A 27,475-nucleotide genomic window follows, 5' to 3' on the forward strand; every position below is an offset into this window, starting at 1 on the left:
ACATGCACCTAAGCCAGTTGAGGCTTCTAACGCTTGTCTCTGAGGTGGGCTACAATTACTATTGATTGTTTATCGATGTCTGCAGCACACTCCACACAGCACAGCAAATAATTAGACAGAAGGCCTTCCCACTGGTCTCACTGTGTAAATTCTGCAGACAGATAATAGACCCAAACACAAGAAAAGAGGAATAAAAATGGCTTAGATTAAGCCAAATCACGACACATTCTTCGAGTACACAAAATCCAATCTTCCCCTTTAAGATCTCTCCAAAGGATTTCTCCAGGATTATTTCTAGGTTGTCAAAAACAAACAGCATCTATCCAGCCATTTTGGTTTTGATTCATGAGATCGCATTTGGCTAGTTGCCTCCAGTGTTACTGGCTCTGTCATAGCGGAGAAAAGCAAAAGAAAATAAAAATGCCAAGAACTTCACGTTGTAAAGATGACTCATCTGCCTATTCCTCAGAAAGAAGATACATATAAGCCTAAGCATGGTCTAGTGGAGGAGTTCTTAACCTGGGGTCTGTGGATCCCTAAGGAGGCATAAGTGGATTTCAAAGAGTCTATGAACTTTCTGAAATTCTATGTAATGCAAAATGTCTTCTGCATGTACAGATGGAAAATTTTCTGTGAAAAGGGTCCTTGGCTTTCAGCAGATTTGTAAAAGGGTCTGTGATACCCCTAAAAGGTTAAGAACCACTAGACTCTAGTCCCATGGTGGTTTTCAACTGGGAATGAGCAGGGACCAGTGGAACTCTACATCACATACACAAATATAAACATACAAACACACACACGTGTGTGCATGTGTGCACACACACAGAATTTTAGTCCAAGTTTTGCTTTCTGGATCCATTTAGTAGGAGCTCAATTAATTAAAATTTGTTGTTCTTGAAAAATTATTCAAGACAATTTAATTTCAGTGTGTACACGCTTACACACATAGAAGAAGAAAAGATATATAGAAAAAGTTAGTATTTCTTCGAGTGGTAGGATTATGAGTGATTTTCATTTTCTTCTTTATACTTTGCTTAAAATTATATATAAATAACAGTATTGTTTTAATAATCAAGAAAAGAGCAATGTTTTTAGAAGATGTTTTCATTTCAACCGCATTGCAACTACTTCGTTTAATCCTATTGTCTAATTCCAAGAAAAAAAAAGTCTTATCTGTAGCTTTCTTGAGAATATTTTCCAGATACTCCCCCCTCTTCATTTATATAGCCATTACTACAATAGGCTTTTATCATCCCATATCACCCCTTTGGTGTGATGACTGCAAGAGTAGTCAATGCTGGAGGAACTTTTTCTCCTCTAATTCAATAATAGTAATAATAGTAGTAACAGTAATAGCTACTAAAATACACTACAGGCTCCTTGTACTTTACGTACGTTATTTCATATAATTTTCATAACCCTAAGAAGCAATATTATTATCTCTTATTTTAGAATTGAGAATACAGAGCCTTTGAAAGGTTAAACAAATTGTTCAAGGCCACAAATTGGGAAGCTGGGACTCAAGTCCTTTAGTTTTGACTCAAAATCATAACGTAAAATTTGACAAAGAAAAAATACAACCTGGCATTCAGTGAATTTTCCCTGTCAGAATGGTCCCCTGGTTTCTCTCTAAAGATACTTCACTTTGTAAATACAACCGTTGTCAATTCCCTATGTTGGCTTTTTTCCCCAAAATGTTTGCTTCCATGCTTCTCACCAAGATCTTCACCAATTCATATCCTGTACTTTTCTTTCAAACCTCTTTCAAAACCCTCTTTCTCTAGAAAGTCTTCTAGCTTAGCACATCTGATTTCAATCCCTTCTTATTCCTTTAGCAATTATCTATCCATGTCAGAGCTGGCCAACTTCTCCCCAGTATTCATGCTCCCCTTCTTTCTTTTCAGCTACAAGCACATGGCAATGTAGCTACAGACATTCCTACCCTTCCTTGCCAACAGATGTGGCCAGTTGTCTAAGCTCAGGTTAATGGAATATGAGAGTACAAGGTTTATGCAACTAGTGGGTAAAATAAAGTAAACATAACATCCATGTAAATTTTCTTTCTACCCCTTGCTGCTGGGAAATGGCAGCAACTGGAGTTTTAGTTTTGGACCAAGATGGAAGCAATATGTTGAGATAGCTGTGTTGTTTGTTTCATCAGCCTTTGTCCCAGAATGACCACATGAAGTAGTCATCTAATCATCCTAGGCCATTTGCTTATCATGGGACTGTCATGTAAGAGAACATAAATTTCTCTCTTCTTTAAGTTACTTACTGTAACTTTATAATAGCAAATCAGCCCTTGCCATATGCAGCAGTTGTCATATATTACATACTTGCCATATCCAGTATGTAATGTAGCCTATTGTTTTCCACTTTTTTGGTTCACTAGTCAGGTATGCGTATTAATCACTCTGGGAGAAGATGGCATATTGGAAAGAGAATTTGTAAAAATTACTTAACTTCTCTGAGCCTTGGGTCCTTACCTGTTATAAAAAGAAAAAACATCTATATCTCACAGTAGTGAGTTTTTTTGTTTTCCTTTCCATAGGTAGACTGGAAAGTACTTGATAACAAGGGCTACAAACTGTAATGCTTTTTTTCCCTTTAATCTCCCAAGCAGCAGTTATTGTAAAGGTCTTGACTGCCAAGTGTATAAAACCCTTAATTAACTCAAGAGAGATAATCCATTAAAAATTCTGTTTCAGTTCAGAACTCTGAATGCCAGCATTTTCAAAGACATTTAGAAAATGTTTTAAATTCTTAAGCCTCAAATAGAGTTAACTTGTCATTATAATTTTTATTATTTAGATGTTGATTTATGCTAAATCTTGCGTGTGTAAAAGCTTAGTTTCTGTCTATGAGATACACTGGGAAGGAATACAAAAAATGGAATAAATAGTAAGCTTACTGTCTGCCCCACAGAAGGCACACATCCTGTATGGTATGTGGTAGATGATTATTATTTATTAAAACAGAAAGACATGAGATGATATATATAAAGCACCCAAGAGTCACAAAGAGTTCATTTGCAGTCGTGGTGAATGCAGCATTTAGTGTGTGTGTTGGTGGAGGTGGAGCCAGAGAGGAATGGTCTCACCTCTCAGAGGGATTGTTGGCCTCAAGTGCATGGCTACCACTGTTTGCAAGCGGAAACTAAAAAATGGAACCTCTCTACCCTTGCTGCCCACCATAAGAAGCTGCTTTTGCCTGTATGGGAATGTATGCCCAGCACACTGCTATTCCTTAAAATCAAAGATCACTGAATAAGCAACTGTTGTTAAAAACCTATAACCACAAGCTATTATTAATCATTACGCATCACTAACATAGCATTCAACAAATGTTCATATAGTGTGTGCTAAGCACAGAGGAAAAGGAAAAGAAAGGGAAAAAAAAAGCACAATTCTAATTAGAGCTAAAAATGTGTCCCAAATGTGCTTCTAATCACTCATCGTCTTTGCTCTGTTGCCTTCTGAAGTGCCTCAGAGGCATTAAACACTTCACGAGAGGGGCCATAGGTGACATATTTCTTCATTCTTTTCAATTCCAGACAGCAGCTCACACACATCACAACACAAAGGTCACAAACACAGACAGACGCCTGTTCAGAATACAAATGTTGTTGGGCTTGTTTTCTCCGAGGAGCTCTCCATCCCAGTCAGTTGTAACAACAATTCACTTGGCAGTTTGTCCTGTGACGTGCCTGGCTCTGCCCTATTGTCTACTCTGAGACTTGAGTTCACAGAAGGTGAGCTTCACAGGGCCAAGGGCTGTTTAATAATTTGACAATTAACTCAGTAGCAAAAGTAACCTTAGAGATCCCTGACTCAACCTCCCAGCCTTGTACAACATTCCTCACAGATGCCATCTGGATTTTGCTTAGTGACCAGTTCTGAGGGGGGCTCTCTGTGATTGCAGCCAGAAGGCAGGATGCAGTTGCTGAGTTTCCTCTGACTCTAGACAACCTTAGTTCTAGAACTGTCTGCATTATCCAGAACAGATCTGGTCAATCTGGTACTTGATACTGAATCTACATATTCTTGCTAAGTATTTGGGCAACTAAACAAAAAGGAGAAGCCCCAGGAGAAAGAAGTCAAGGAGAGTAGATGAAGGGAGAAAGGACTGGGAAAAAGCGCAAGAGTAGGAATGGAAAAAAAAGCAGAGCAAGGAGGAAGCAGATGTGTAAAGGAGAGGCGTCATATCATATGTGATGTTTCTAATCAAAGTGTTAATGAGTATGTATTTGAAATCATATAACTCAAATAGTGTTAAATTTTTTGAAACAACATAGCAATAAAGCAATAAAATAAAATGAACACAATAAATATATAAAATATATAAATGTAATATAAAATTAAAAATAAATAAAATAAAAATTTTCAAGAAACTTTGAAGTGGAAAAGGCTGCTCTGAAAACGGATAGGTTTCACGAAAGCAAAGCCTTTTTGTGCGTCACAGAGAACAGTCACTACTTTGTCTTTGCTCAAAGAGCATTGTGAATCCCATTGTGAGTGAATGTGGTTATAAATATGAGGTATTGAGTTTATTTATTAGTTTGGCCAAGTGAAGGACAATTTAGCAATGATTATCAACCCTTTAAACACATATGCTCATGGAACAACAATCCCACTGTTGAGGATTTATCCTACAGGTAAACAAAGACACAAGCTACAGGTACAATGATGCTCACTGATTTGTTTGTGGTTGCAAAAAACTGCAATCGCCCAAATGTGCATTAAGAGGGAATTGGTTAAAAAAGTCACAGTACGTGCCAATATTAAAAAGAATGAGTTAGAGCTACATGTGCTGATGTGGAAAGCTGTTCGCATTGTGTTTGGAATAAAGTAGGTTGCAGAACATAATCTTACACTAAGATGCCATTTGTGAATAAAAATAGATATGTGTGCATATGCATATATTTGTTTGCAATTTCACTGGAAATACCAGGAAGGATAAGAAAGAAACTTTATTTCTGGTGTTACTTCTGTGAGGGATGGAGATTTTGTTGAGAAATTTTTATTTTCCATTTTATAACTTTTCTTCCTTGTGATTTGCCTTCATTAGCTGACTACTAGGCTAATGGAACACAGATTTCAGTGGCCACACACGACAAAGAATACAGACTTTACAAAATAGTTCAGAAAAGTCACTAAACAAGCAAGATATCAAACAACAAGCACAGGAATATACAAATAATTAATGAACTATAGTGAGACCAAGAAAGAAGAAAAAATACGGGGTGCATGAGATCAAAAGAGATTGGCTGAAGAGGTTTTTATTAATCTAATGTGATTTTTCCTCTGATAAACAGTAATTGCATGCCAAAATACTGTTAATGAGTTTTTAGCATTGGTAGCTAAATAATGTAAGGTGTATAACAAGCATTTTCTCATACTCACCAATTCCTTTAATCAGGCGGCAGTTTGGAAGGTCTAAGGATTCTATTTCTCTGGAGGTTTTAAGTCGATTTCTGTTTAAAAACAAACAAACAAACAATCTGTTTATATATTCCCTGTTTTGTTGCAGAAAGGGCTTAAAGAGGCTTATAGCAATACATAAAACACAGCATAAATCTAAAGCAGATAAAAGAGAAGATAGAAAAACAAGCATAGGAACTTAACCAGAAATGAAGTTAGAATAAAAATGTATAACACAAAGTTCTATATATGAACATGGGTCATAGAAGAACGCTAATAATTCGACTAATAAAACTTCTAAGGCAAGTTCCTATGCGAATATGAACATGGCACCAGGCCACATTTCTCACAGCTCTGGTGTTGTGGGAAGAGCTCCAGACGCAGAACCAGAGGCCCTGTCTTCCTTCTTAGGAGCCTAAAAATGCTCAGACCCTCTGCAAAATGACAGAAAGGAGTGAGTAAGTGAAAGGAGGCCAAGAGACAATGGCATTGTTCACAGCCTGGCACACCCCATCAATGGTTATTAAGAAATGAGTGGAGAAGGTCCCATCCCCATGACAACATTTATTGGGGTGAGAAGGTTGGAGAGCACCAACTACTTTAGCAAAACTACTTACTGTTGTTGTTTTCTGAAAACTAAAGTGAAGAAATGGTGAAAAAATGTTGTGTCTTCCCCCTTCCTTCCCACCCTGGAGTAGAGGGCCACAAAGCAGTATGGGCAAAAACATCTGAGATCTATGGATTTGAAGACCACATACTACAGGCTTTCCCTTCTCTTCTCTCATTGTCTCAGCTCCTCTTTCTGTTCTCTACAGTCATAAATAGTATCAATAGTGCTTATAGAGTAGTTTACATTTTTCACAGTGTTTCATGCATACTACGCATTTAAGAGACAAAATGACAATTTGCCACGTTTCTCTCCTATTCATATCCTTGACAGCTTCTGACTTCTAGACACTGAATATGGGGAAAGCTACTGGTTTCTCGGCAAAATGGAAGAAAGCCTAGGCCTAGATAACCCAGAATTACCAACGGGTGGTGGCAACTATATATTCTGGCAATTCATATCATATGTAACGTTTCTAACTAAAGGGTTAATCAGTGTGTATTTGAAGTCACATAACTCAAATAGTGTTAAATTTCTTGAAACAATATAGCGTTAAAGCAATAAAATAAAAATAAATGAATAAAATAAACATATAAACATAAAAAATTAAAAATAAACAAATAAAATTTTTTCAATAAAGCAATAAAAATATAATAAATCTCACATCTATGAGTCCCAGGAGTAATTTAAAGGGGAAAACAAGTATATTTAGCCTAACATAGTAACAGCAAAAATACTAGTGATGATGAGGATGCTGTTGATAAAATCGTGGGTGGTAAAAGGAAATCAATAATAAAAATTGCTAAAATTTACCAAGTCTAGAACTGTTCTATGTGATTTACCTGAATGAATTCATCTAACTCTTAAAACAACCCTAAGGAGTAGGTACCATTATCCCTATTTTAGAGATGAAGAAACAGACCCAGAGATGGAGCAGCTTTCCTGAGGTTCGGCGCCCAGCTAGGAAACACCACACAGAGGCAGTGCTCGAATTTGCTCTTATATTTTTCTCAGAAAGGAGTGAAAAGATCTGTGTTTCTGTCTTAGCAGCAAGGCTTATGACCGTCAGCAGGTCAGTTAATCTCCGTAGGCCTCGGTCTTCCTTATGTATTAAAAAGGATGAGACTAGATGACCTCCAAGGTTCTGCTGATGCTGTATGATTCCAGAAACAGATGTAGACACAAGTCAGGAGGTCACAGCTGCACTTTCATCAAGTTCTGGATCATGCGTGGGTTTAGGTGTCAATTTTATACAACTTACTATTATGCCCTTTTAACTATATAAAAATAGGGATAATGATGATTACCATGTACCTTTTTCAAAGATAAACTCTACGGATAAAATAAAATTCAGATGTGTTTGAACAGTTTAACATGGGGTATTTTTCAGAGTCAACTTAAGTTTGCATAAATGACTGATGATTACACTTTGCTAATAGGGCAATCTTCATCAACTGGTTTAGCTGCACAGTATCATCTCTAGATATGCACTTTGCCTCCTATTAAAACTGAAGAGTTACACAAGGGCTGTGCATGACTTCTAGTTAATCAAATCATTTTTCCTTGTCTTTCTTTTATGATAAAAGGAAAAGAGGACTTTGCTTCCATCTTTTGTGGCCCATCAAGACTTTCAAATTCTTTCAGTAGAAAACTGCTAGGCTTTCAGTCAGGCAGCACTATCACTTTCCTATTCATTAGCAGACTTCTGTATTCCAGGGTGACAGACTCTATTAGCTGACAAACCTAAAGCCATTCTCACCCCCTTTCTTCCTTGCTCCTTTCCATTGTAGAGGCGGGCAAGCCAAATGTTTGCTTTCTCAGCGTCCTTTGTATTTAGGGGTAATCATATGATCCAGACTTTTGGGAAAGATATTTTTGATATTTTGGCAGACACACGAAGAGAGCTAACTGCATCACTCCTTCTCCCTTCTTCATGATTTGACCACACACGCGGTGCTTGGGACTACAGCAACCATTCCGCAGCCTTAACACGACAAATATGAAGACATAAAGCCAACAGTGGAGGATCAAATAACAAAAATATAGGAACCCAATTCCTTCATGTGATCACTGACTCAATGGGCAAGCTCTAGAATGACTCACCTACAGAGTTTTCTCATGTGAGGAAAATAAGCCCTTATTTGTATAAGCTACCATTAATTTGATTATGTTACTTGCCACTGAGAGCACTCCTAACTGATAACAGATTTAAGAAGTTTGGGGAATATACAAGAGAAAGCTAAACAAACCTCTTTAGACTAGCAGATCAATAAACCTAAATGCATTCATGCAAAAAAAAAAAATACATAAATGGTACAAACACAAATATGTGATATTTTTGCTACATCCAATTTGCTCCTTAACACTTTATATCCATAGCACGTTTATGAACGTACTAGGTCAGAGACGGCAGGGCTGTGGCCATTCTGCCAACATGCAGACATTCCTAATCAATCACAGCACTCTTTCCCTTTAACCCAGAGCTAGCCTCAGACACAATGTTCCGGCAACCTCTGCCACCAGTCTATTAAAGTGGACACTCAGAATGAAAGCTATTTGCCTTCTCTGCTCTACATTCCTTTTATTTTTCTTGCTTTCCTTTTCTTTTTCATTAAAATTTGGTTATTTTCCTTGTAGCTACAAGTACATAATACAGGGAAGAATATACACTGCCTTCCTTCAACTGGGCCAGCAATCCTTCCCCAAATGACTCCACCAGAAACGTGTACATCAGGGTTCTTAATCCGGGGTCCAGCGATCTTCCAGGAGTCCATGGTAAAACTCAGGGATCCATGAACTTGGATGGGGAAAAAATACATCTTTATTTAAACCTCTAACTGGAATTGTGTATTTCCTTTGATGATGAGTGCAGGCAACAAACCACAGAACTTCCTACTAGCAGTACCTGTGACTCTCTCACTAACAGAAATTACAGACATTGTTACATCACATTTCAGTATATGATAGACATCTGAAAATAACATTTATATTCATGGCTACTTCAAAATAGCTATTGTTAGATACTCAACTACCTCTAGATCTATGTAAGGCTTTAACAAAGAACCCCATGTTATTATATCATATATTAGATTCTAAAAATAGTTTGGCAACAGTATTTTAAATATTTAAGTTAGTATTAATTTAAATCGTAATAATTTGTTTTGTAATCCTATGTATTTTATTTTATGCATTTTAAAAACATGATCCTGAGAAGGAGTCGGGTTTTTCACCAGAATGCCAAAGGGATCTACGGCACAAAAAGTCTAAGAACCCCTGCTCAAACATCACTGTCACCACAGGTAACTTTTATTGAGCACTTACGATAACGTCTGGCATTGTTCTCACAGTTTACAAGAACAAACTCATTTGTTTTTCACAGACCCACTCTGGAGCAGGTAGTATTATTCCCATCCTACAGATTAGGACACTGAAGTATGGAAAGAGGAAATAAAAAGCAAGGTCTCAGGTAAACAGTGGAGCTAGGAAATGAATTCAGGCTATCTGGCACCAAGCATGAACCCTTAACCAACAGTCATTACCATGAAATCAATCTCTATTTCTTTCACCCAGGGGACAGCATTACCCACGCAGAGTGGAATGAGAGAGGGGCCACTAATTACTATCTTGCTCACTATGTAAGGGCTGTGGCACCAACACATCTTGAGCAAACTGAGAACACCGTTACTATCAGGCATTACTTTGTTCCATATCTTACTGCCTTTGAATTTACAAACCACTGATGGGGCTTTATCTTTTAAGTAAAGACTTAACTACAGACAAACAGGCGCTTTATCTTTTATATACAGACTTGTGAAACCCCTGGGACTTCACCCCATGGGCCCCTGTAATGCTTGCATGCTTGCATGCTTGCACGCTTGCACGTAGTAAACGAAGAATTTGTGCTTAGGCAAAATTTGCTCCAAGGGCAGAGAAGCTAGGAGGCTGTGGGAAACTATTTGGAATCACAAGACCTGGCTTAGAGTACAGGTCCAGCACTAATTACTTGCTGAACTAACTAGTTAACCTGTGCCAGCCTCAGTGTTTACATGTATAATATAGAAAGGACAACATATACGAAGGCTAAATGAAAGCATAAATGTAAAAGGGCTTTCTTTCCAAATGTCAGTAAACATACATTTTGGTCTAATATAAAGAACTTTTGACACAGTGACCAGTACATAGTAGTCACACAATAACTGATAAGGAGGATGGTGGTTTCAAAAACAAAGCCTGACCCTTTAGAAGTGTTCAAAAGCAGACTGGATAGCTTCTTGGTGGAGCTGTCATCAAAGGTGTCAGGTAACAAGCAGAATGTTCAGAGGCTTGTTTTGGGGGGGTTTCTGCCCACATATAGGTCTCTGGTGCACTCAAGCCTCATGATTCATTCAAGGGTGTGTACTTTTTGTGCAAGAGGGAGAAACTGGCCTGGGAATATTTGTGTATTCTTGTTTTCCCCCTTTATTGTTCAAATAGGGAGAAGCGGGAAAGTTGGGTGTGATAGGCCATCTTGCCCTGGGAACCTTAGCCAGTTACAGTTCAGAAGGAAACACACAACTTTGATTCCATTTATCCACCTGGGACATACTTATACTAAAAAATTGTTCATTGTTTACCTGAAATTTCAGTTGAAATTTAAGTAGGTACTCTGAGGGAGAAAAATAACTTGAGTGCCAAGGTACCATCTCTAAAAATAAAGTAATGAAACAGCAGGCACCAGATTAAAGCAAAAACAAACAAAAAACCTGTTTTTTGAAGAGCCTTTCCTTATGGGGAAATGAGAACATACTGCTTTTTGAAACAGACTCCAAGGGTCAGAAAGGAACAATGGTATGCATTTGAGCACTCCACCAAACTCTGTAAACAGCAGGCGCTTGATATTGTGTAATCATAGGGTTGCCAGATAAAATATAAGATGCCCAGTTAAATTTGAATTTTAGATAAATAATGAACGATATTTGAGCATAATTATGTCCCAAATATTGCATGGGATATACTTATACTAAAAAGTGATTCACTGTTTATCTGAAATTCAAATTTAACAGGGCAGCCTGCATTTTTATTTGCTAAATCTAGCCACTCATTAGTCATCCCCAAATTCTCACATCAGCCAATTTGGGGCTTCAACTATCCAATGAAGTTACCACCCCACACAGTCACTGCTCAATGAAGTATATTATAGTCAAGTCTTCATAAAGAAAAGATGCGTTAAATTGTAAATTACCTATCAGGTGCATTCTTCGTAAATAAGCTTTATTTACTTTTTCTTAGGTTTGCAACTGTAACATTTATCACTCAAAGGGACTTCAGTTTAAAACCCTAAGATTAGTAAGAAGAAAAAATTGACTGTTAATTGAGAAAACTTCAACTTGTGGAACTGGTGGTTTGAACTTTAGGGACAACACAATGAGCCTGTGAGTTTTAGGGTCTTGCCTTTGAAACTGAGCTGGATAGCTTATACAAAATCACCCAACTCAGGAATATTCTGCAGACCAGGATGAGCAACTACACAACATGAAAATTAAGGTCAACATGTCTAGTTCCTACCAGTAAGCATTCCTCCCCTAACTCTAACCTTCACCCCAAACACATTCTGTCCCTCCTCCTTGCATCACTTTATCAGCAAATGAAGTTACAGCTCCAGGACAGCAGAGCCTAGAACTCTGGTATTGCCTTTGATTTCCCCCTCTTCTCTGGGGTTTCGGAGTTTGAGCCCTTGTTATTCTCTCCAAACTACTGCAATATTTTAACTAGTTTCCCCATGTCTATTCACTCTCTATTCTAGTATTTCTCAACTCTTTAACTGAATGGCCAGGTGGCATAGCAATTAAGTTTACGCACTCCACTTTGGCAGTCCAGGGTTCACCGGTTGTATCCTGGGGGTGGACCTAGGCACCACTTATCAAGCCACGCTGTGAAAGTGTCCCACGTACAAAGTAAAGGAAGACAGTCACAGATGTTAGCTCAGGGCCAATCTTCCTCAGGAAAAAAAAAAAAAAAGAATTATCGCGAGAATTTTTAAAAATACTTATGCCTGGACCCCACCCAGACCAACTGGATCAGAATCTCTGGGGGTGCAGCCCAGACATCAGTCCTCTAGGAAATCCTAATGTGCAGCCAAGCTTGAGAACTACTGCTCTGCTCCAATCCATCCTGCCAGGTTCCTGTCTACTGATTATGCTTTATATGGTTTAAACAGGTTCCTGTTTTAAAAAACAAAACACAACAAACATTAATAGTTCCTCTGCCTATCAAAAAAGGCCCCAAACGTTCAACCTATATTTAATCTCAAAACCTATCCTTTCCCCCAACCCTACTATTCTCATCCCTTAACTTTATGCTCCCCTCAAATCGGTCTATTGGTAGTTTCCAAACGTCCCCCCCACCCCCCCTCGCCGGCGGTTCCGTTTGTTCACGCGGCACTCTCCAACTAGGATGGCCTTCTTCATCCCCATGTGTGTTTCCACCATCCTTCAAGGCCAATGTCAAATGTCTCCTACTGCTGAACCCCACCTTCAGGGGACGTAGTTTTTCCTCCTTCCGCCTGTAGGGGCTGGTTTGTACCCTGTCCTGGACATCCTAACTTAGAGATTTATTTCGGTCCTCGCCTGTAATAGGGTGAACTTCTTAAGGGTAAGGACTGTGTCTTACTCTACCACAGAAGCCTAGGAGAGCACCCCATGCACAGGAGGTGCTCAATATTTCTGGAATTCTTTTGCATGAGGCATATAAAATTTGAGTTGGTAATTTAGAAACTATGACGTCCACCCATCTGCGTTTTTTCATTATAAGGAAAACTTGAGATGGACTAGGCTTGTACTGCTTCACATTCTGGCTTCAGGATTCCCGGGTGAAGGGACAAATAAGGAAGTGATGTAAGAACAGTAGCTGCATATCTCGAGTATCTTTGATCTGCAGCGCCAAATTAGCCGCAGAGTTTCTCAAACAACGCGGGGGAGGGACTGGGAACAACTTTATTAAAGACGAGGCCTGGTTTGCGCAACAAAGAGAAGCAGCACCAATGACCTGAAATAAATCTCCATAATTAAAGTTTCAGCGCATGAATAATAGCTTTGTTTTCAAGTTAAAGCACTCGGTGTGCCCTCGAGTAATTGCAAAGCGTTCGCTTGTCAATTTAGGCAGAAAAGAACTTGGTAGGCAGCAAAGGCTTATAAACTTTCTCGAAAGTCTCGAGATTCGGTCCAAACGGTGGTGGCTTTTGCTAGAAGCCGCGGGAGGCCGGGGTGTCCCATCCGCCGGGGAACCGAGAGCCCGGCGGCCGGCGCCCCGCTCCCCCCGCGGCCTGCGCCCTCTTCCGCAGCCCGCGGCCGCTCGAGCTGGGGACCCGCGGCCGGGGAGGCTCCGGAGAGGCGCGGCCCGGCCCCGGCCGAGAGGACCCCACCTACCTGAACAGCAGGAGCCTCTCGCCCAGGAGCGCCAGCGCGATGCCCAGCAAGGTAAGAGCCGCCAGCCGCCCCATGGCGCTGGAGCCGGCGCCGCCTGCTCGGCCGGCCGGGAGCACCGAGCGCCGCCCCGTCACCCCGCTCCGTCCGGCCCCGCCGGTCCGACCCCGGCAGCGGCGGCTCCGCCCTCGCCCGGCCGTGCCCTTTGTCGCCGCAACCCTGCCTCCGCAGACACCCTCCCTGGGGCACGGGGCCGTCCTCTCAGCGCCCGTCGAGGCTAATGGAGTGAAACTGCGGATTCCTGCACCTCCTTTCCCCAGCAAACAACGCCCACGAGGACCTTCGGCAGCCCTCCCGCCCTTCTCATTTTCCTCCTCTTCAAAGAGGAGGAAATATCTTTATCGATATTCCAGTAAGAAACTTTCAAAGTTTTAAAGATTTTTTTTTAGTACGGAAAAAAATACTGGGTCATATCTTGTCAGTATTTCATTATGGAATTACTACTTTTTGTAACAGGTTGTAGATGAGAGGAAAGAACCAGCCTAACGAGACAAGGCCATCTGCAAGGCCCCTGGCCTAACAAGATAAGGCCCCGAACCAATCAGCAAGCCAGGAGAATCAGAGGCCACCGAGATCCACCTGCCACAGCCTCTGGACTTTGGTGGGCCTACGCATGCGCCCTAGCACCCAGGAGTCCACTGAAGGTGACCCTAGGTCCATTAGCACAGTAAAAATCACACCTGGGGTGGAGAGCCAGCATGCTAATGATACGTCGGTCCCATGTGGTAGCACGCTACATGACGGCGCAGGTGCAAGCACAGTCCCACCTCTATGTGCCAGGACAAGGCCCTCCTCCCCAGCCTCTGCCTGATCCCAAGCCCCGCAGTCTCGCCCACTAACAAGCCGTCACGCGCCCCTTTCCTTTCTGCAGCCGCTCCCTTGTGCGTCGCCTGTGCACAAGCTAATAAACTTTTAGTTTTCTACTCCCGTGTGTTGTCTCTCTTGATTTCGATCCTGGGGGACAATAAGAACCCAATGTGTCGGTAACATTTCTAGAAATGCTTCATCTAGACTAGAAACATAGACTTGGACACTGTTTTCGATCTAAACTCAGTTAAGGAGAATAAGAGCAGTTTTGTGTTTTTTCTTTTTTTCGCCTTGCTTTAACAACCATAACATGAATAAAGAAAAAAAACAGCATAAAAGGGAAACTTATAAAGGTCGAGACAATTATAATAAGTGAGTCAGCTGGAAATAAGCTTCTCATGGTTCCCGTGTTTCATTGCCACCCTGCCGTATGTAGGTGGAAATGGTCATGAGCGCCAATTTTTTTTTTTTTTTTTTGAGGAAGATTAGCCCTGAGCCAACATCCACTGCCAATTCTCCTCTTTTTGCTGAGGAAGACTAGCCCTGAGCTAACATCCGTGCCCATCCTCCTCTACTTTCTATGTGGGACACCTGCCACAGCATGGCTTGACAAGCCGTGCCATGTCTGCACCCGGCATCCGGGCAAGCGAACCCTGGGCCACCAAAGTGGAACATGGGCACTTAACCGATGCGCCACTGGGCTGGCCACCCATGATCACCAATTTTTAATAAATGTCAGTTTTATAAACAACTGGTAAATAAAAGAAGATGCTAGTTTCTCACCTGCCTCTCCCTCGCCGCCCCCACACAGAAAGACCCTTCTGCTTCTGTCTGTGTGTGTCTCTGATTCAGTCCTAAGGGATGTTAGGTTACATTGAATAGTAGATAGAGAGTTGTCCTTTGAAAGCCCAGGAGGCTTACCTTTTTGTGTCTCACGGACTCTGGCAGCAGTGAACCTATAGATACCTTCTCAGAATAATATTTGTAAGTGTATACAATAAAATGCACAGGATGGCAAAAGAGACCAATTAAATGCAATTATCAAAATACTTTTAAAAGTTTGTGCTACAGTAATATGGTAATTTGATGTGTGCTACATTAATACATTTAATAACAAGCACCCTTCTTTCAAATAGTAATGAGCATAAATGTTATTTCAAAATACCTGCAACTCTGTAATGAAATAATGAAAATAACCTATTTTCATTAGTAACAAAGTCATAAGTACTGCTAATACTTCTGAGGTTTGTTTTCTACTTTAGTAATTGAAGAAAGTAATTGGAGATGCTAAATTCCATTTGAAATCTAGATTTTTTTTGTTGTTCAAGTTCGTGAACCTCTGGAATTCTATCCATGGACCACTTTGATTAAGAATTCCGCCATGGTTATCCTATGATCGGGTAGGTAAGTGTAGGCTCTCTTCTTTAGGGACATTTTTGGTGTCAGTCTTTGGGGAAGAGAAGAGCCCCACATATGAAATCACAATTTAGAAGGAGGACCTAGAACACAGGCCCTGGGACTATCGCCAGGGCTTCTGTCTTAGGTCTGAGAGTCTTGTCCCAAGCATTCTGGACGGTGAAAATTACATAAAACTGTGCCTCATGGCCTCCAGGTCAGGAGCCAGGCACCGATGCCTTCCCACATGTGTCACGAAATGAGGAAAGCATAAATTATAAATAAGATTACCTTGTTGTGTGCTATTCTCTATGTCTATTTCCCTTTTGCTATTCCCAGGCTTTAGAAAAAAGTCGTATTCTTAATAGTTCAGCGTGTTTCAGCTGAAATGAAAGGGTTGAAGGTCTGTATCTTTTGGGATGCACTCAGGATAGCAAAATACAGCTCTTGTGCTGGCTCCCCCTTTTTCCCTTGCCTGTGGCTGGCAGACATCACTAATTGATTCTACCAATGTTCCTCGCCAAGCCTAGATTTGTCCTCACAATCTTTTCAAACAACACAACAAAAGGGAAATAAAAATCCCTGCGGTAGCTACTGACAGATCTCGATTCAGGATGAAGCCTCGTTGCCGTCTTGGTGCTGGGCCATCAAGAGGAACAATGCCCTGGAGTTTACGACAGAGGCATTTGTGGTAAAGAACCAGAGCTTTCGAGTCCAGCAAAAACTACCTAACCTCAATCTCAGAGAAGCTTGGAGAAACCTCAGTTTAATTTTATTAACCTGACTAGTGAGGCCCCTCAAACTTGATCTCCTAATTCCCTCATTTCTCTATGTGAAGAGTAATGTGGCTCCATACTCTCCCTCTGAGTGTTGCTGTTGAAACAGCTTCCGCAGAAGTAGCCCTTGTGCTTACCCTCATCCGCGCCACTGATTTCTACAGAGGGCTGTGGAATTTGCTGCCTCTCTTCCCAGAGCAGTCAGAATCGTCATTTCTCACAGGCAGATGGGGAAAAGAGGTCTTTTCTGATCTGGAAATCAGAAGCCTGTCTTCTCCATTGTAAGAGGGGGGAGAAGGCTTCTTACTAAATTTTACAGTACATGCCACTTGTTCAATTTTGTACTATAGCTTAGCAATCTTTTGAGATAACGGATTTACAGGCTACACCATGTATATAACCCCAGATTTGTGTTATTTCATGGGAGAAATGGTTTCTGACTCCCAAACAACCAAGTTACTCAACACAGAACAAACTTGTTCCGGGACTTGTTTTTATGCTGGCGACTCCTTACACTTGGTATGAAACAGTTTTGCAAGTAATGACATATAACCAGTTTATAATTAGAAATTTGATGGTTCTCAATCAAAATTTCAGAAATAATAACACCTTTTATCAATACTTCTCAGGCTATGCGTAGTGAAGGACAGGTTTTTCTTTGCCTTTGTAAAGTACAATGAAAATGAATTACTAGAAAATGAAGTAAAAAATCAGACATACGAAATATAAGCCCAGATCTCTTGTTATTTGATTCAACAGATGTAAAATTACTTTGTCAAATTTCTGTAAGTTTCTAAATGCTTACTATCAAATTTTCATGCTATCTCACGATGGGCCAGAAACAAAAGGTTCACAGACTGAAAATGGTCCTTGGAGCACACTGTGAGGGGACTGCCTTTCATGATTGTACTTTTAACCCTGTAAAGTTCTTTGTGGTGCGTTATCACATGTAATGTTCCTGGTTATTTGTGAAATAGGTGACTCAGGATCATTGTCATTTTATAGAGTATGTTATGGGGAGTTGGTCCCTCCATCTCCCTTCTATTTCCTTCCTCTCCTTACCTCTGTTTTTAAAAACGGGGCAGATTTTGTAACACAAAAACGTTGAAGAGATGTTATAAATGATAGTTACGGTCAGTAAAAGGAAGAATTGCTTTGTACATGCTTTGCTCAATAGCTTCTCAGAGGGTGGAGGAGACCTCTCCCCAGCCAACTCAATTCCTGAGAATTCCAATATATTAAAAACTGAAAAAATGCCATAACATCAACTGAAAAATGTTTGTATATATGTTTGAATATTTATAGTTAACAAATTTATATTCTTCAAATATTAGGTTGAACCATATGAACTTGTGGTTTGTAGAGGTCAAAAACACACACAAATCTAAAATACAATGTAGTGTGCTAGTCACAAAATAATTATGCAATTTATAAAAAAATATTCATTCCTGGCTTATTATGGGAGGAGTGGTCCAGTAATGGAACTCAGATTTAAGATGAATGATTTTTTTTCAATTATGTCATTGTATCTCTATGACATGTGAATAAACAAATTCAGAGATAATGTTGGAAGTCATTCTGGTGGCCCACCTGTCCCCACAAGACCCAAGCCGACTTCTCCAGAGGGCAGTGGAATTTGCTGCCTCTCTTCCAGGAGCAGTCAGACAGTGGAGGGAGAGAACAGAAATGTAGAAAACACTGGGAGGGAGAAAAGTTTGAGAGCCCGGAGACAAAAACTTCCAACCCCCTTCAGAGGCTGACTCTGAAAGGCTGAACTTTATGGAAAAAGTAGGGGCCGGCCCCGGGGCGTAGTGGTTAAGTTCGGCATACTCTGCTTCAGTGGCCTGGCTTTGCAGGTTTGGATCCTGGGCACGGACCTACACCACTCATTAGCCATGCTGTCGCAGCATCCTGTATTTAAAATAGAGGAAGATTGACACAGATGTTAGCTCAGGGCTAATCTTCCTTAAGCAAAAAAAAAAAAAAAAAAAGTAGAGACATGTTTCCCCCATTCTAGGAAATACATACATGTTTTCCATATTCTAACAGCAATAATGTTTCTAGTTACTAATAAACCATACCTGAACGTCTTTCAAAGTTACAACCGCAACTTTTTTCACTGAGCATTTCCTATTCTGCATACTTTACATACACTACCTCATTTAATCCCCATAACAACCATTTGACTTAGGTGCAATTATTATTTATAAGTGACGACACTGAGGCCAGAGGTTAAGTATCTTGCCCAGGGTTATATACCTGGAAAATGGCAGAGCCAGAATCCAATATAAAAAAATATTAAGATCCCATTTCCACCCCTGATATATCTTTTGTTAATCGTCAGATACAAAGATTTCTGTTCCTTTGCTAGAGCAGAGATGAATGAGCTGGTAGTGAGAGTTGTAGAGAACGACTCGTGTCAACTCTCGTGAGGGACAGTCTAAAACTAGGTTGCTTTTTATACTTTTCCTCTGCCTGTTTGAATTGCTTCACTTAATGTTATCATGTTCTGCATCTCCGTACTGGAATTCAAAAATCAAAGAGTCAGACATTCCTGACTTGGTGGCAGTCATAGTCTAGTGAGAGAGAGAGGCACCTGGACAAACATATACAATGTTACGTGTCAAAGGCTAGGAACTTTGATCTTTCTCTGTATGTGATGTAAAGCCATCAAAGCGTTTTAAGGAAGAGAGAAACATTCATGTTTTACCAAGGTCACGCTGATGGCTGTGGGAAGGCGAGTGGGAGTATACTTCCCAAGTCTACTTGAGAAAAGATACAGATGTGAACAAGGTAGAGGCAGTGGGGACGAGAGGCGGCAGATTTAAGGAATTTCAGAGATTGAATGGATAGAAATGGGTGACTGATAAAATGTTGGGGAAAGGAGGATGGCTTGGGTTTTTCAAATGGCTGAATGGGGTTACGCTAACTGGAGTGCGAGAGGAACAGATTGCGGTGGCAGGGACAGGAGCAGTTTGATGAGTCCATTTGATATGCTTGAAGCCCAGGAGACAATTGCAGACAAGTTTCTGGTGCTCAGGAATGAAGTCTTGTCTGGACGTGGAGACTTGGAGATCATTAGCAGAGAAGGCAGCAAGCTGAGTGGATGAGCTTCAGGAAGGTTTGAGGTTATAGCCTGAAGTGAAGTGGTATACGTAAAAGTCCCAAAAGCTTTATGGCTGTGAAAGTGGCTAGGAGGCAGGTTGAAAAGTGGGAAGGGGATGGGGAGATAACAATTGAATTGAGTGTTAGAGATCACTTTAAAGTGAGGAAAGCAGATGCTGGCTTAGAGATGGCCATTTTCCTTTTCTCCTGAATCTGGATGTGGCCTTGAAGTTCTTCATATTTTGGTGATCCAGGCAGTCACTCCCTATGCATGGAGGATGAAACCTATTTGCCATCCCTCCATAGGGACTGAGAACCATGTGGAAGATGGAGGTAGGGGGGATTGGAAAGAAATCTCCAGAGTTATTTGTGCTTGGCATAAGTCAGCCCCTCTCCTGGTCTCTATACCTTCACTTGCAGGAGTGCCATGAGAGCCCTGGAGCATGGTTCTGGAAGACCTCTCTCTTTTTCAACACCCACTGCCTCACCTCCAATAAAGGGCCAATCTCATTAGGCCCTTTATTCCTATGTTATGCAGTCACCATGAAAAGCCCAGGCTCCCTAGTCAACCTTCATCCTACAGGCTCTCTTCCCATATGGCTGAGTGCTTTCTCCCATCTCCTTAATCCCCATGCCCCCAAGCCTTTCGCTGTGTCCTGTGGAACTCATAGTCAGTCATAACCAAATCCTCTATATCCTCAGTGTCTTCTCTAAACATCCTCTTCAGCTTTTTGTGTTATCTGCTGACCCCGAACCCCAAGACACTTTCCCATCTGTCCTAGAAGGTTCTAGCTCCTGGCTCACAATCACTCCCTTTTATATTACACTGCCAAACTTCCTGGTAATTATAACATCTACATATGTATCCTTTCCAGACCCAACTTTTCAGTTCCATGACCTCCTTTCCTCCCATTCCTTCGTCTCTGCCCTACTTTGCCATCTACTCCTATTGTTAGACTTTAAGATTTTATCATTACCAGTAATTGCAACACCTCCAAAATCTCAATTTTAAGATCTCATTTTCCAATCACCACTTCTTATCTTTTTAGCTCATTCTCTCTGGTACTCCACCTTTGAAAATTCTTTGACCTTGTTTTGATGTCTGAATTCTTTCTTTCTTTTTCTTTTTTTTTTTGTGAGGAAGATTGACCCTGAGCTAACGTATGTTACCAATCTTCCTTTTTTTGTCTGAGGAACACTGTTGCTGGGCTAATATCTGTGCCAATCTTCCTCTATTTTATGTGGGATGCCACCACAGTGTGGCTTGATGAGCGGTGCTTAAGTCCGTGCACAGGATCTGAACCTGTGAACCACCAGCCGCCCAAGTGGAGCATGTGAACTTAACCACTATGCCACCAGGCCTGCCCCTGACTTCTCTTTTTTAAAAAACGATTACCTTTCACTACACACATACTCCATTTAATTCCACTTTGCCTAGTACTGATTCTTTATAATGTGTTTTTTCACTGAAATAATGTATAATAATATATATATAACTCCACCATAGTATACTGTAGGTATATATATTTTTCCTACATTCTGAGGGTGACCATATCTTCTTATCTAGTAAGAACTAGTGAAAACTTTTCTGCTAATTTCTTCAGGTGAGTGCGTTTTCTGAAACATGCATTATTTCTTCCTTTGAGTACCCTTTCCTACCATTTATTCTTTGTTTTGGTGGACAGGCTGATAAATGGGGTGCAAGTGATGGAACTGGGCCTGCCACAGGAAACAAAGGACAAGTATCATGGAGGATTTCAGTTTTAGGTGAGAGACTCAGAGCCCATTCAGGGAAATGTCTGAGGAACAGAGGTGAAGATTAACCAGGTGACTATCAGATTCTGGGGCTAGTCCTTGATGTTATCAGGGACATCATGAACCTGACTGCAGCCTGGGAGGACAGGCCAGCATTTTAATGAATGGAAGCTGAAAGCAACCATTGCTGGGGTCAGAGAAGGGACAGTGATGGGCAATGGGACAGTTCAAGGACTGTCTGTGTAGGGGCAGTGTTATACAGACCAGGAAACTGCTTGCTCCGTTAATGCTCCCATTTCCAGGAACCACATCCCCTTTGCTAGTGAACTATGTGTGTACAGCACAGACAAGCAAGACGAATTTCGATTTTACTTGATATGCATTATTTTAGGAGAATAGATATGAAAGTCTTAAGGAATTACTTTTGGAGACGTGTTTCATTTTCTATATTTCATTTATTTTTCCTGCAAGCAGTGTTTTATTATTATTATCATTATTTCTTTTTAAGCCTGTACATTTTCTTTTCATTATTTTATATTTTATAGAAGCTGCAGAGTTTGAATTTGCCTGGGTGCCTTAGGGAGAAGACAAGCTTACTTGTGGCATAGGAGTTAGAGGTAGGCCTATTTCTTATTTTAAACATAGACAGTGATTATCATATATGCTGGTTCTACATTTTATGACTTAAAAACATAATGGCTGTTTACATGAAGTAAAATTAATCGCAGAGATGGAGAGGAATGCTAAATTAAGTCCTCAGTATTCTGTGTAACCTTATGTTTCATTTACAATAACCTCTTTTACATTCTTTGACACTGATATATATGTTTTTAAAAATCTTAAAAAGTCTTACGACTCTTCTGTGTGAGAAGAATTGAAGTTACTTGAGTGTCTCAAGGGTAGAGAATGAAGCCAATTCTAGCAATGTGAGACACTGTATGGAGGGCCATAAGCCACAAGAAAGCACAGGAGTGTGTCCAGGCAGGCCAGTGGGATGATGGAAAATTCCTGGTGGAGGAATCCGGACAGAATTGGACAGTGGGGAGCGCACAGGCGGAAGAGGTGAAAGGAGATGGCGGGCTTGGGGGGCAGCAGCGTCCGCTCAGACTCCAGGCTGGGGATAGTCCATGAGCACTGACTGCTGACCTCCTCCAAGCCCAAGGGCCACTCTGGAGCTGACCTGGGACCCAAAATTGTCCCCATGGCACCCCAGGGACTACAGAAAACTCACCCAGGCAATCTCCTAAATCTTTGGTAAGCCACTTTCTTTCAGCAAAGAAGGAACAAGAGAAAGCACTTTTTCTTTACTCCACCCAATTCTGCTTCCACGGAATTTGTGTGTTTTGTTGGGTTTAGGTTGGTGTGGCCATAGACTGCACTGGTGTTTACTAATTCTACCACTATTATTAACTAGAAAAGAAATTTATTTAAGCATTGAAGAAATCATTAAAGTCTTAAAGGAAATAGTGATATTGAGGAAAATTGGAAGTGGATAAGTTGATAGATAAAATAAATGATATGTAGTTGGATAAACAGATGGGTAAATAGGTAGATAATGAATCTGAGTCCACTGGAGTACATAGACCCATCGTTTGAGCGCTTCATTTCTCTAAGTCTGCTGTCAGTGATTGTGTAATCCACATCACAGCCTCCTGGATGGTCTGCAGACCTCCAGACTCTGGAGTTATCTTTCTCTTTAATATATTTTTTTATATTTGCTCAAGCCCCATCTCACATACTCTGCTACTTTAAATCTCTCCAAAGATTCCTTGGCATGAAGTTCAAGGGCTTATATCACCCTTCTTTCTTGCTTGCTTGGAATTCTCCACCTCTGCTCTGTGTCTTGTTTCCTGTGTCTCCTCTCTTCCCTTCATCCTATGGTATGCAGCTCCCTGCCCTTTCCTTTAATGATCAACCAAGAACCGTTAGAACAATTAATGCACATGGCGCTGAAGATTTGGGTAGGTGGGGGATGGAGGAAAGTCACATCACATCACAGCACAGTATAAAAGTTATTATTAAGTATCCTCATTCTATGTAGCCTTCTCCTGTCTCCCAGTCATCTTCATCAATGGACATTTCTCTCTGGTCCTAGTTCCTACTTGCACCCAACTGTCCCACCATTTTGCTGGGCCATCAATCCATTTTCCCAGCACCTCTTTCTTTTTCTCGAGTTTCCAAGGGCAGAAACACAAGTCTCTGTGTTTTTTTATTGTCCCAGGAGAGCACTACAGGATGATTCTCTGTAAATAAACCCAATTGGCCTTTCATTGATTAATTGTACCTAACACCCTGGCTATGTGGGAATGGAAATGATCTTTATTGCACCACCCCTAGACGAGACCCTCTGGCAGGGGAAGAGCCATGATTACCTGGAAGGTCCTGTAGAATTCAGTTCTGCCCAGGAGTTGGGTGTCTCATCTGGATAGCCTGAGACTCTCCCTCTTCTAAGGCTTAACATGTTGGAGCAAAGAAAACTTGGATCAGGTCTTTCTTTCCTGGCTCTGGTTTCCAGGTCAGGATGAGGCTGTCTCCTGTGCTGGGCAACTTTTTACACATAATTTTAGCAGGAGTTTTGTAATCCTATCAGATCTTACTAAAGCCTTAGCCACGGAAGACAATATGTACTGCTGACCTGTTTCTTAAGAAAAATAACAATAAGTAAAATTTAAAATCTCATAATTTTACAACCAAATAAAATTTTCTAAGCACAAGTTTTTAACAGACAGCAGTTATTTTAATTATCTCATCTTCCAAAAACTTTTGTTTACAGACTCTAGTAATGCCACTTTATTTTTTTGTTCTTCAAGACAAGATCATAGATGATCATTCTGAAAGGACCTTGATCCAAGGACACTCTGCTTCAATGTTAGGACCCTCACAGTTTTGCCCTAGGACGAGATCTTTATGCCAAGGATTTTAAACTTCCCTCTGTTCTGCCTTCTCTTCTGGACCGTGCCTCAAATCCTATCATTTTACAGCCAACCTGGCTGCAGGTTCTTTTGCCAGCAAGCAAACAAGAGTCTTAGCTCTTCGAGAGGAATTCTGCCTTCAGCTCTTTGAAAATAACAAGTGTTTTCTCCAGGCTACACTTGGAAAATATGATCGTGTAGGTCAGTAGCTCCCCACCCCAGAGCCCCTTTCCAAGCATGCTTTCCTACTTTCACTGATACTCCCTACACCATCATACGATGTTTTACCCTTTGCAATGGTGGTATTGACAAATACAAAGCAATTCTCAACATTAGGACCAAAATTACATTCCAAGTTGTGTTTGTATTTTTTTGTTTTACCCATTCTATAAAGCCCCTCAAGTAGGAGGGTGGTTGGAAAACGGTAGTGCTCAGAGAATGGCTTTGTGTTCATATAAAAGGAGTAAGGCTAACTCCATCTGATACAGACTTGTTTTGAGACAACGTAGAGATGGAAGTATGTTGACCTCGATTGCTGAAACGAAAATGGGTACACATGACAAAGGATTTTCTTTAGTTTACTTTTACTTACACAAGCAACACATGAATGCTTTGACACTGCAAAATATTCGAAGGTTACTGATAAAATTAAAATCTCCCTGGGGCCAGCTCCGTGGCCGAGTGGTTAAGTTCGCGGGCTCCGCTGCGGCTGCCCAGGGTTTGAATCCTGGGCGTGGACATGGCACCACTCGTCAGGCCACATTGAGGTGGTGTCCCACATGCCACAACTAGAAGGACTTGCAACTAAGATGTACAACTATGTACAGGGGGGTGGAGAGATAAAGCAGAAAAAAAAAAAGATTGGCAACAGTTGTTAGCTCAGGTGCCAATCTTTAAATTAAAAAAAAAAAAAAATCTCCCTAACCTTTTCCGAGACCAAAGGCAGTCTGCTAACAGAACTCCTTGCTCAGGGGAGATCAGTCTTTGTTTTACTAAGACCTTCACCTGATTGGATGAGGCCCACCCACATTATGGAGGGTAATTTACTTTACTCAAAGTCCACGAACTTAAATGTTAATTTCATCCAAAAGACACCTTCACAGAAACATCCAGAATAATGTTTAACCAAATATTTGGGCACTGTGGGCCAACTAAGTTGACATGTAAAATTAACCATCACATTTACTTATCATTTAAAACAGATTAGGCTGTAAAATCCTATCCAGGTGGCACCATCATTTGATTGAATTTTGAATTTCTAAGGTGAAAATAATTAAATGTATTTCCATTTAACTCTAAAGACCTTTGAGCTTGCATGAATTCTACCTGAATTCTTTTCACATACTGTCTATCAATATTGTCTATCATTAAGGACCCACAAAACTCTTACAGATATTTAAATTATATCTCTGAACAAGTGGTCGCCTATGTCTATTTTCCATGTTACTAGTCTCATAGTAGTTCTTCATTCTTTGAGGCATAATATCCCACTGCCTGAATGTACCATAGTTTATTTAACTGTTTCTAATCAATAGATAGTCAGATTGTTCATAATTTTTTTGCCATCACAAATAATTATGCAATAAATAACCTTGAATGTGGTTTCTTGTGCGTAAGTACAAGTGTTTCTATAAGGTAAATGTCTAGAAATAGATTTGCTGAATCTTAGAATATGCATATATTTAGTTTTAATTGATTACTGCACTGCCTAATTGTTGTCTAGAGTGGCTATACAGATTTAACACTTTAGCAATATGAAAATACCTTTCCTCTAATCCTTACCAATCAATTGATGTTATTGAACATTTTATTTTTTGCCAGAATGTTGCATGAAAAAAGGTATTTTATTTTCCTTTTTGTTTGTATTCTTCTGAATCTTTGTGAGGCCAGCTATCTTTTTGGATATTCATTTGTCATTGTAATTCTCCTACAGTCTGACCTTCTTATATATTCATCGGTCTGTTTCTAGAATCTTTATTCTTTTTTATATTGATTTGTTTTTCTTGTTGTACCAATAACACACTGTTTAAATCGTTATAGATCTGTAATCCAATTGCACATTTCATTGAACAAATTGTATTGCCCCAGCCCAGTTCACTGGTTATTCTTAAAATATCTTGATTATTCTTAAAAATTTACACTTCCATACAAATTTTATAATTAGCATGTACAAGATTATGAAAAATCCTATTGACATTAGACATGGGATATACTGAATTTATAGATTAATTTTTGGAGAACTGACATCTCTAAAATGGTAAATCTTATCATCCATGAATTTGGGATTTAGCCATTTATTTAAGTCTTCTTTTGGCCTTTATGTAAAAATACATGAATTTTAGTCATTAATATTGTGCACATACATGATTGGATTTATCCCTGGGCAACTTACAGTTTTTGTGGTATCATAAATGGTGCACAAGTTTCTTAAGACTGCCATAGCAAATTACTACAAACTCAATGGCTTCAAACAACAGAAATTTATTCTCCCATAGTTCTGGAGGACGGGAGTTCGAAATCAAGATGTGGGCAGGGTCACACAACCTCCAAAGGCTCTAGGAGAGAATTCTCCCTTGCTTCTTCCACCTTTCTGCTGGCTCCTGGCATTCCCTGGTTTGTAGAAGCCTAACTAATCTCTTCCTCCATGTTCATGGGCCCTTCTTTCCTGCGTCTCAAAAACCTCCCTGTCTTTTCTTTCATAAAGACATCAGCCTTTGGACTTAGGACCCATTCTAAATCCCGAATGATTTTTATCTCGAGATCCTTAAATAGTTCTATCTGTGAGGACCCTATTTCCAAACAAAGTCATGTTCTGAGGTTCTGGGTGAACATGAATTTTGAGGAGGATACTATTCAACACACTACAAATAGGAACTTACTTTTTTCTAACATATTTTTGATTAGTTACTAATTGGATATAGAAAATATATTAGTTTTTGTATGTAAATCGTATATCTAGGCTGAAAATTCAAGAAACGTTTTGGATTTCTTCTTGGATTCACTTTAATTTTATGAATGATCAATATTATTGACTGCAAAAGAGACCAATTTTAAATCTTCCTTTCGACCATTTGTACTTTGTTTTCTCTATCTTTTTCATCATTTAGGACTTTTAATAAAATGATGAACATGTTTTGATTTATTCAAGTCTTCTTTTATGTTTCAATAAAGTTTCATAGTTGCTCCACAAAGGTCTTACACATATTTTAAATCAATTTTATTTCTAAATACTTTATGA

General features: G+C 40.1%; 2 protein-coding genes across 11 annotated transcripts in view; one reads left to right on the plus strand and one right to left on the minus strand.

Moving 5' to 3' along the window:
* PON2 (paraoxonase 2) overlaps positions 1-13,709 on the minus strand; it is a 32,089-nt gene extending 18,380 nt beyond the window's left edge. The window contains exons 1-3 of one of the 4 annotated variants that reach the window (XM_070617557.1): positions 13,431-13,562; positions 5,771-5,854; positions 5,403-5,473 (exon numbers count right to left, since the gene is read on the minus strand). Coding sequence is in view for 2 of the 4 variants with exons in the window: in XM_070617559.1 (XP_070473660.1) it covers positions 5,403-5,473; positions 13,431-13,504 (145 nt within the window). In the remaining 2 variants the exon portion in view is untranslated. Of the gene's footprint in view, positions 1-5,402; positions 5,474-5,770; positions 5,855-13,430 lie in introns of all 4 variants that reach the window. The other 3 variants (XM_070617559.1, XM_070617558.1, XM_070617556.1) reach the window with 3 other exon arrangements.
* The window catches only part of ASB4 (ankyrin repeat and SOCS box containing 4), a 118,605-nt gene continuing 103,560 nt past the window's right edge, over positions 12,431-27,475 (plus strand). The window contains exons 1-3 of one of the 7 annotated variants that reach the window (XM_070617552.1): positions 12,435-12,657; positions 21,256-21,337; positions 21,871-21,942. The gene's annotated coding sequence lies outside the window, so the exon portion shown is untranslated. Of the gene's footprint in view, positions 12,658-13,329; positions 13,482-21,255; positions 21,338-21,870; positions 21,943-27,475 lie in introns of those variants that run through there. The other 6 variants (XM_070617551.1, XM_070617550.1, XM_070617554.1 and 3 more) reach the window with 6 other exon arrangements.

This window comes from Equus przewalskii, chromosome 4, assembly GCF_037783145.1.
Source record: "Equus przewalskii isolate Varuska chromosome 4, EquPr2, whole genome shotgun sequence".
In the NCBI taxonomy this organism is placed as follows: Eukaryota; Metazoa; Chordata; class Mammalia; order Perissodactyla; family Equidae; genus Equus; species Equus przewalskii.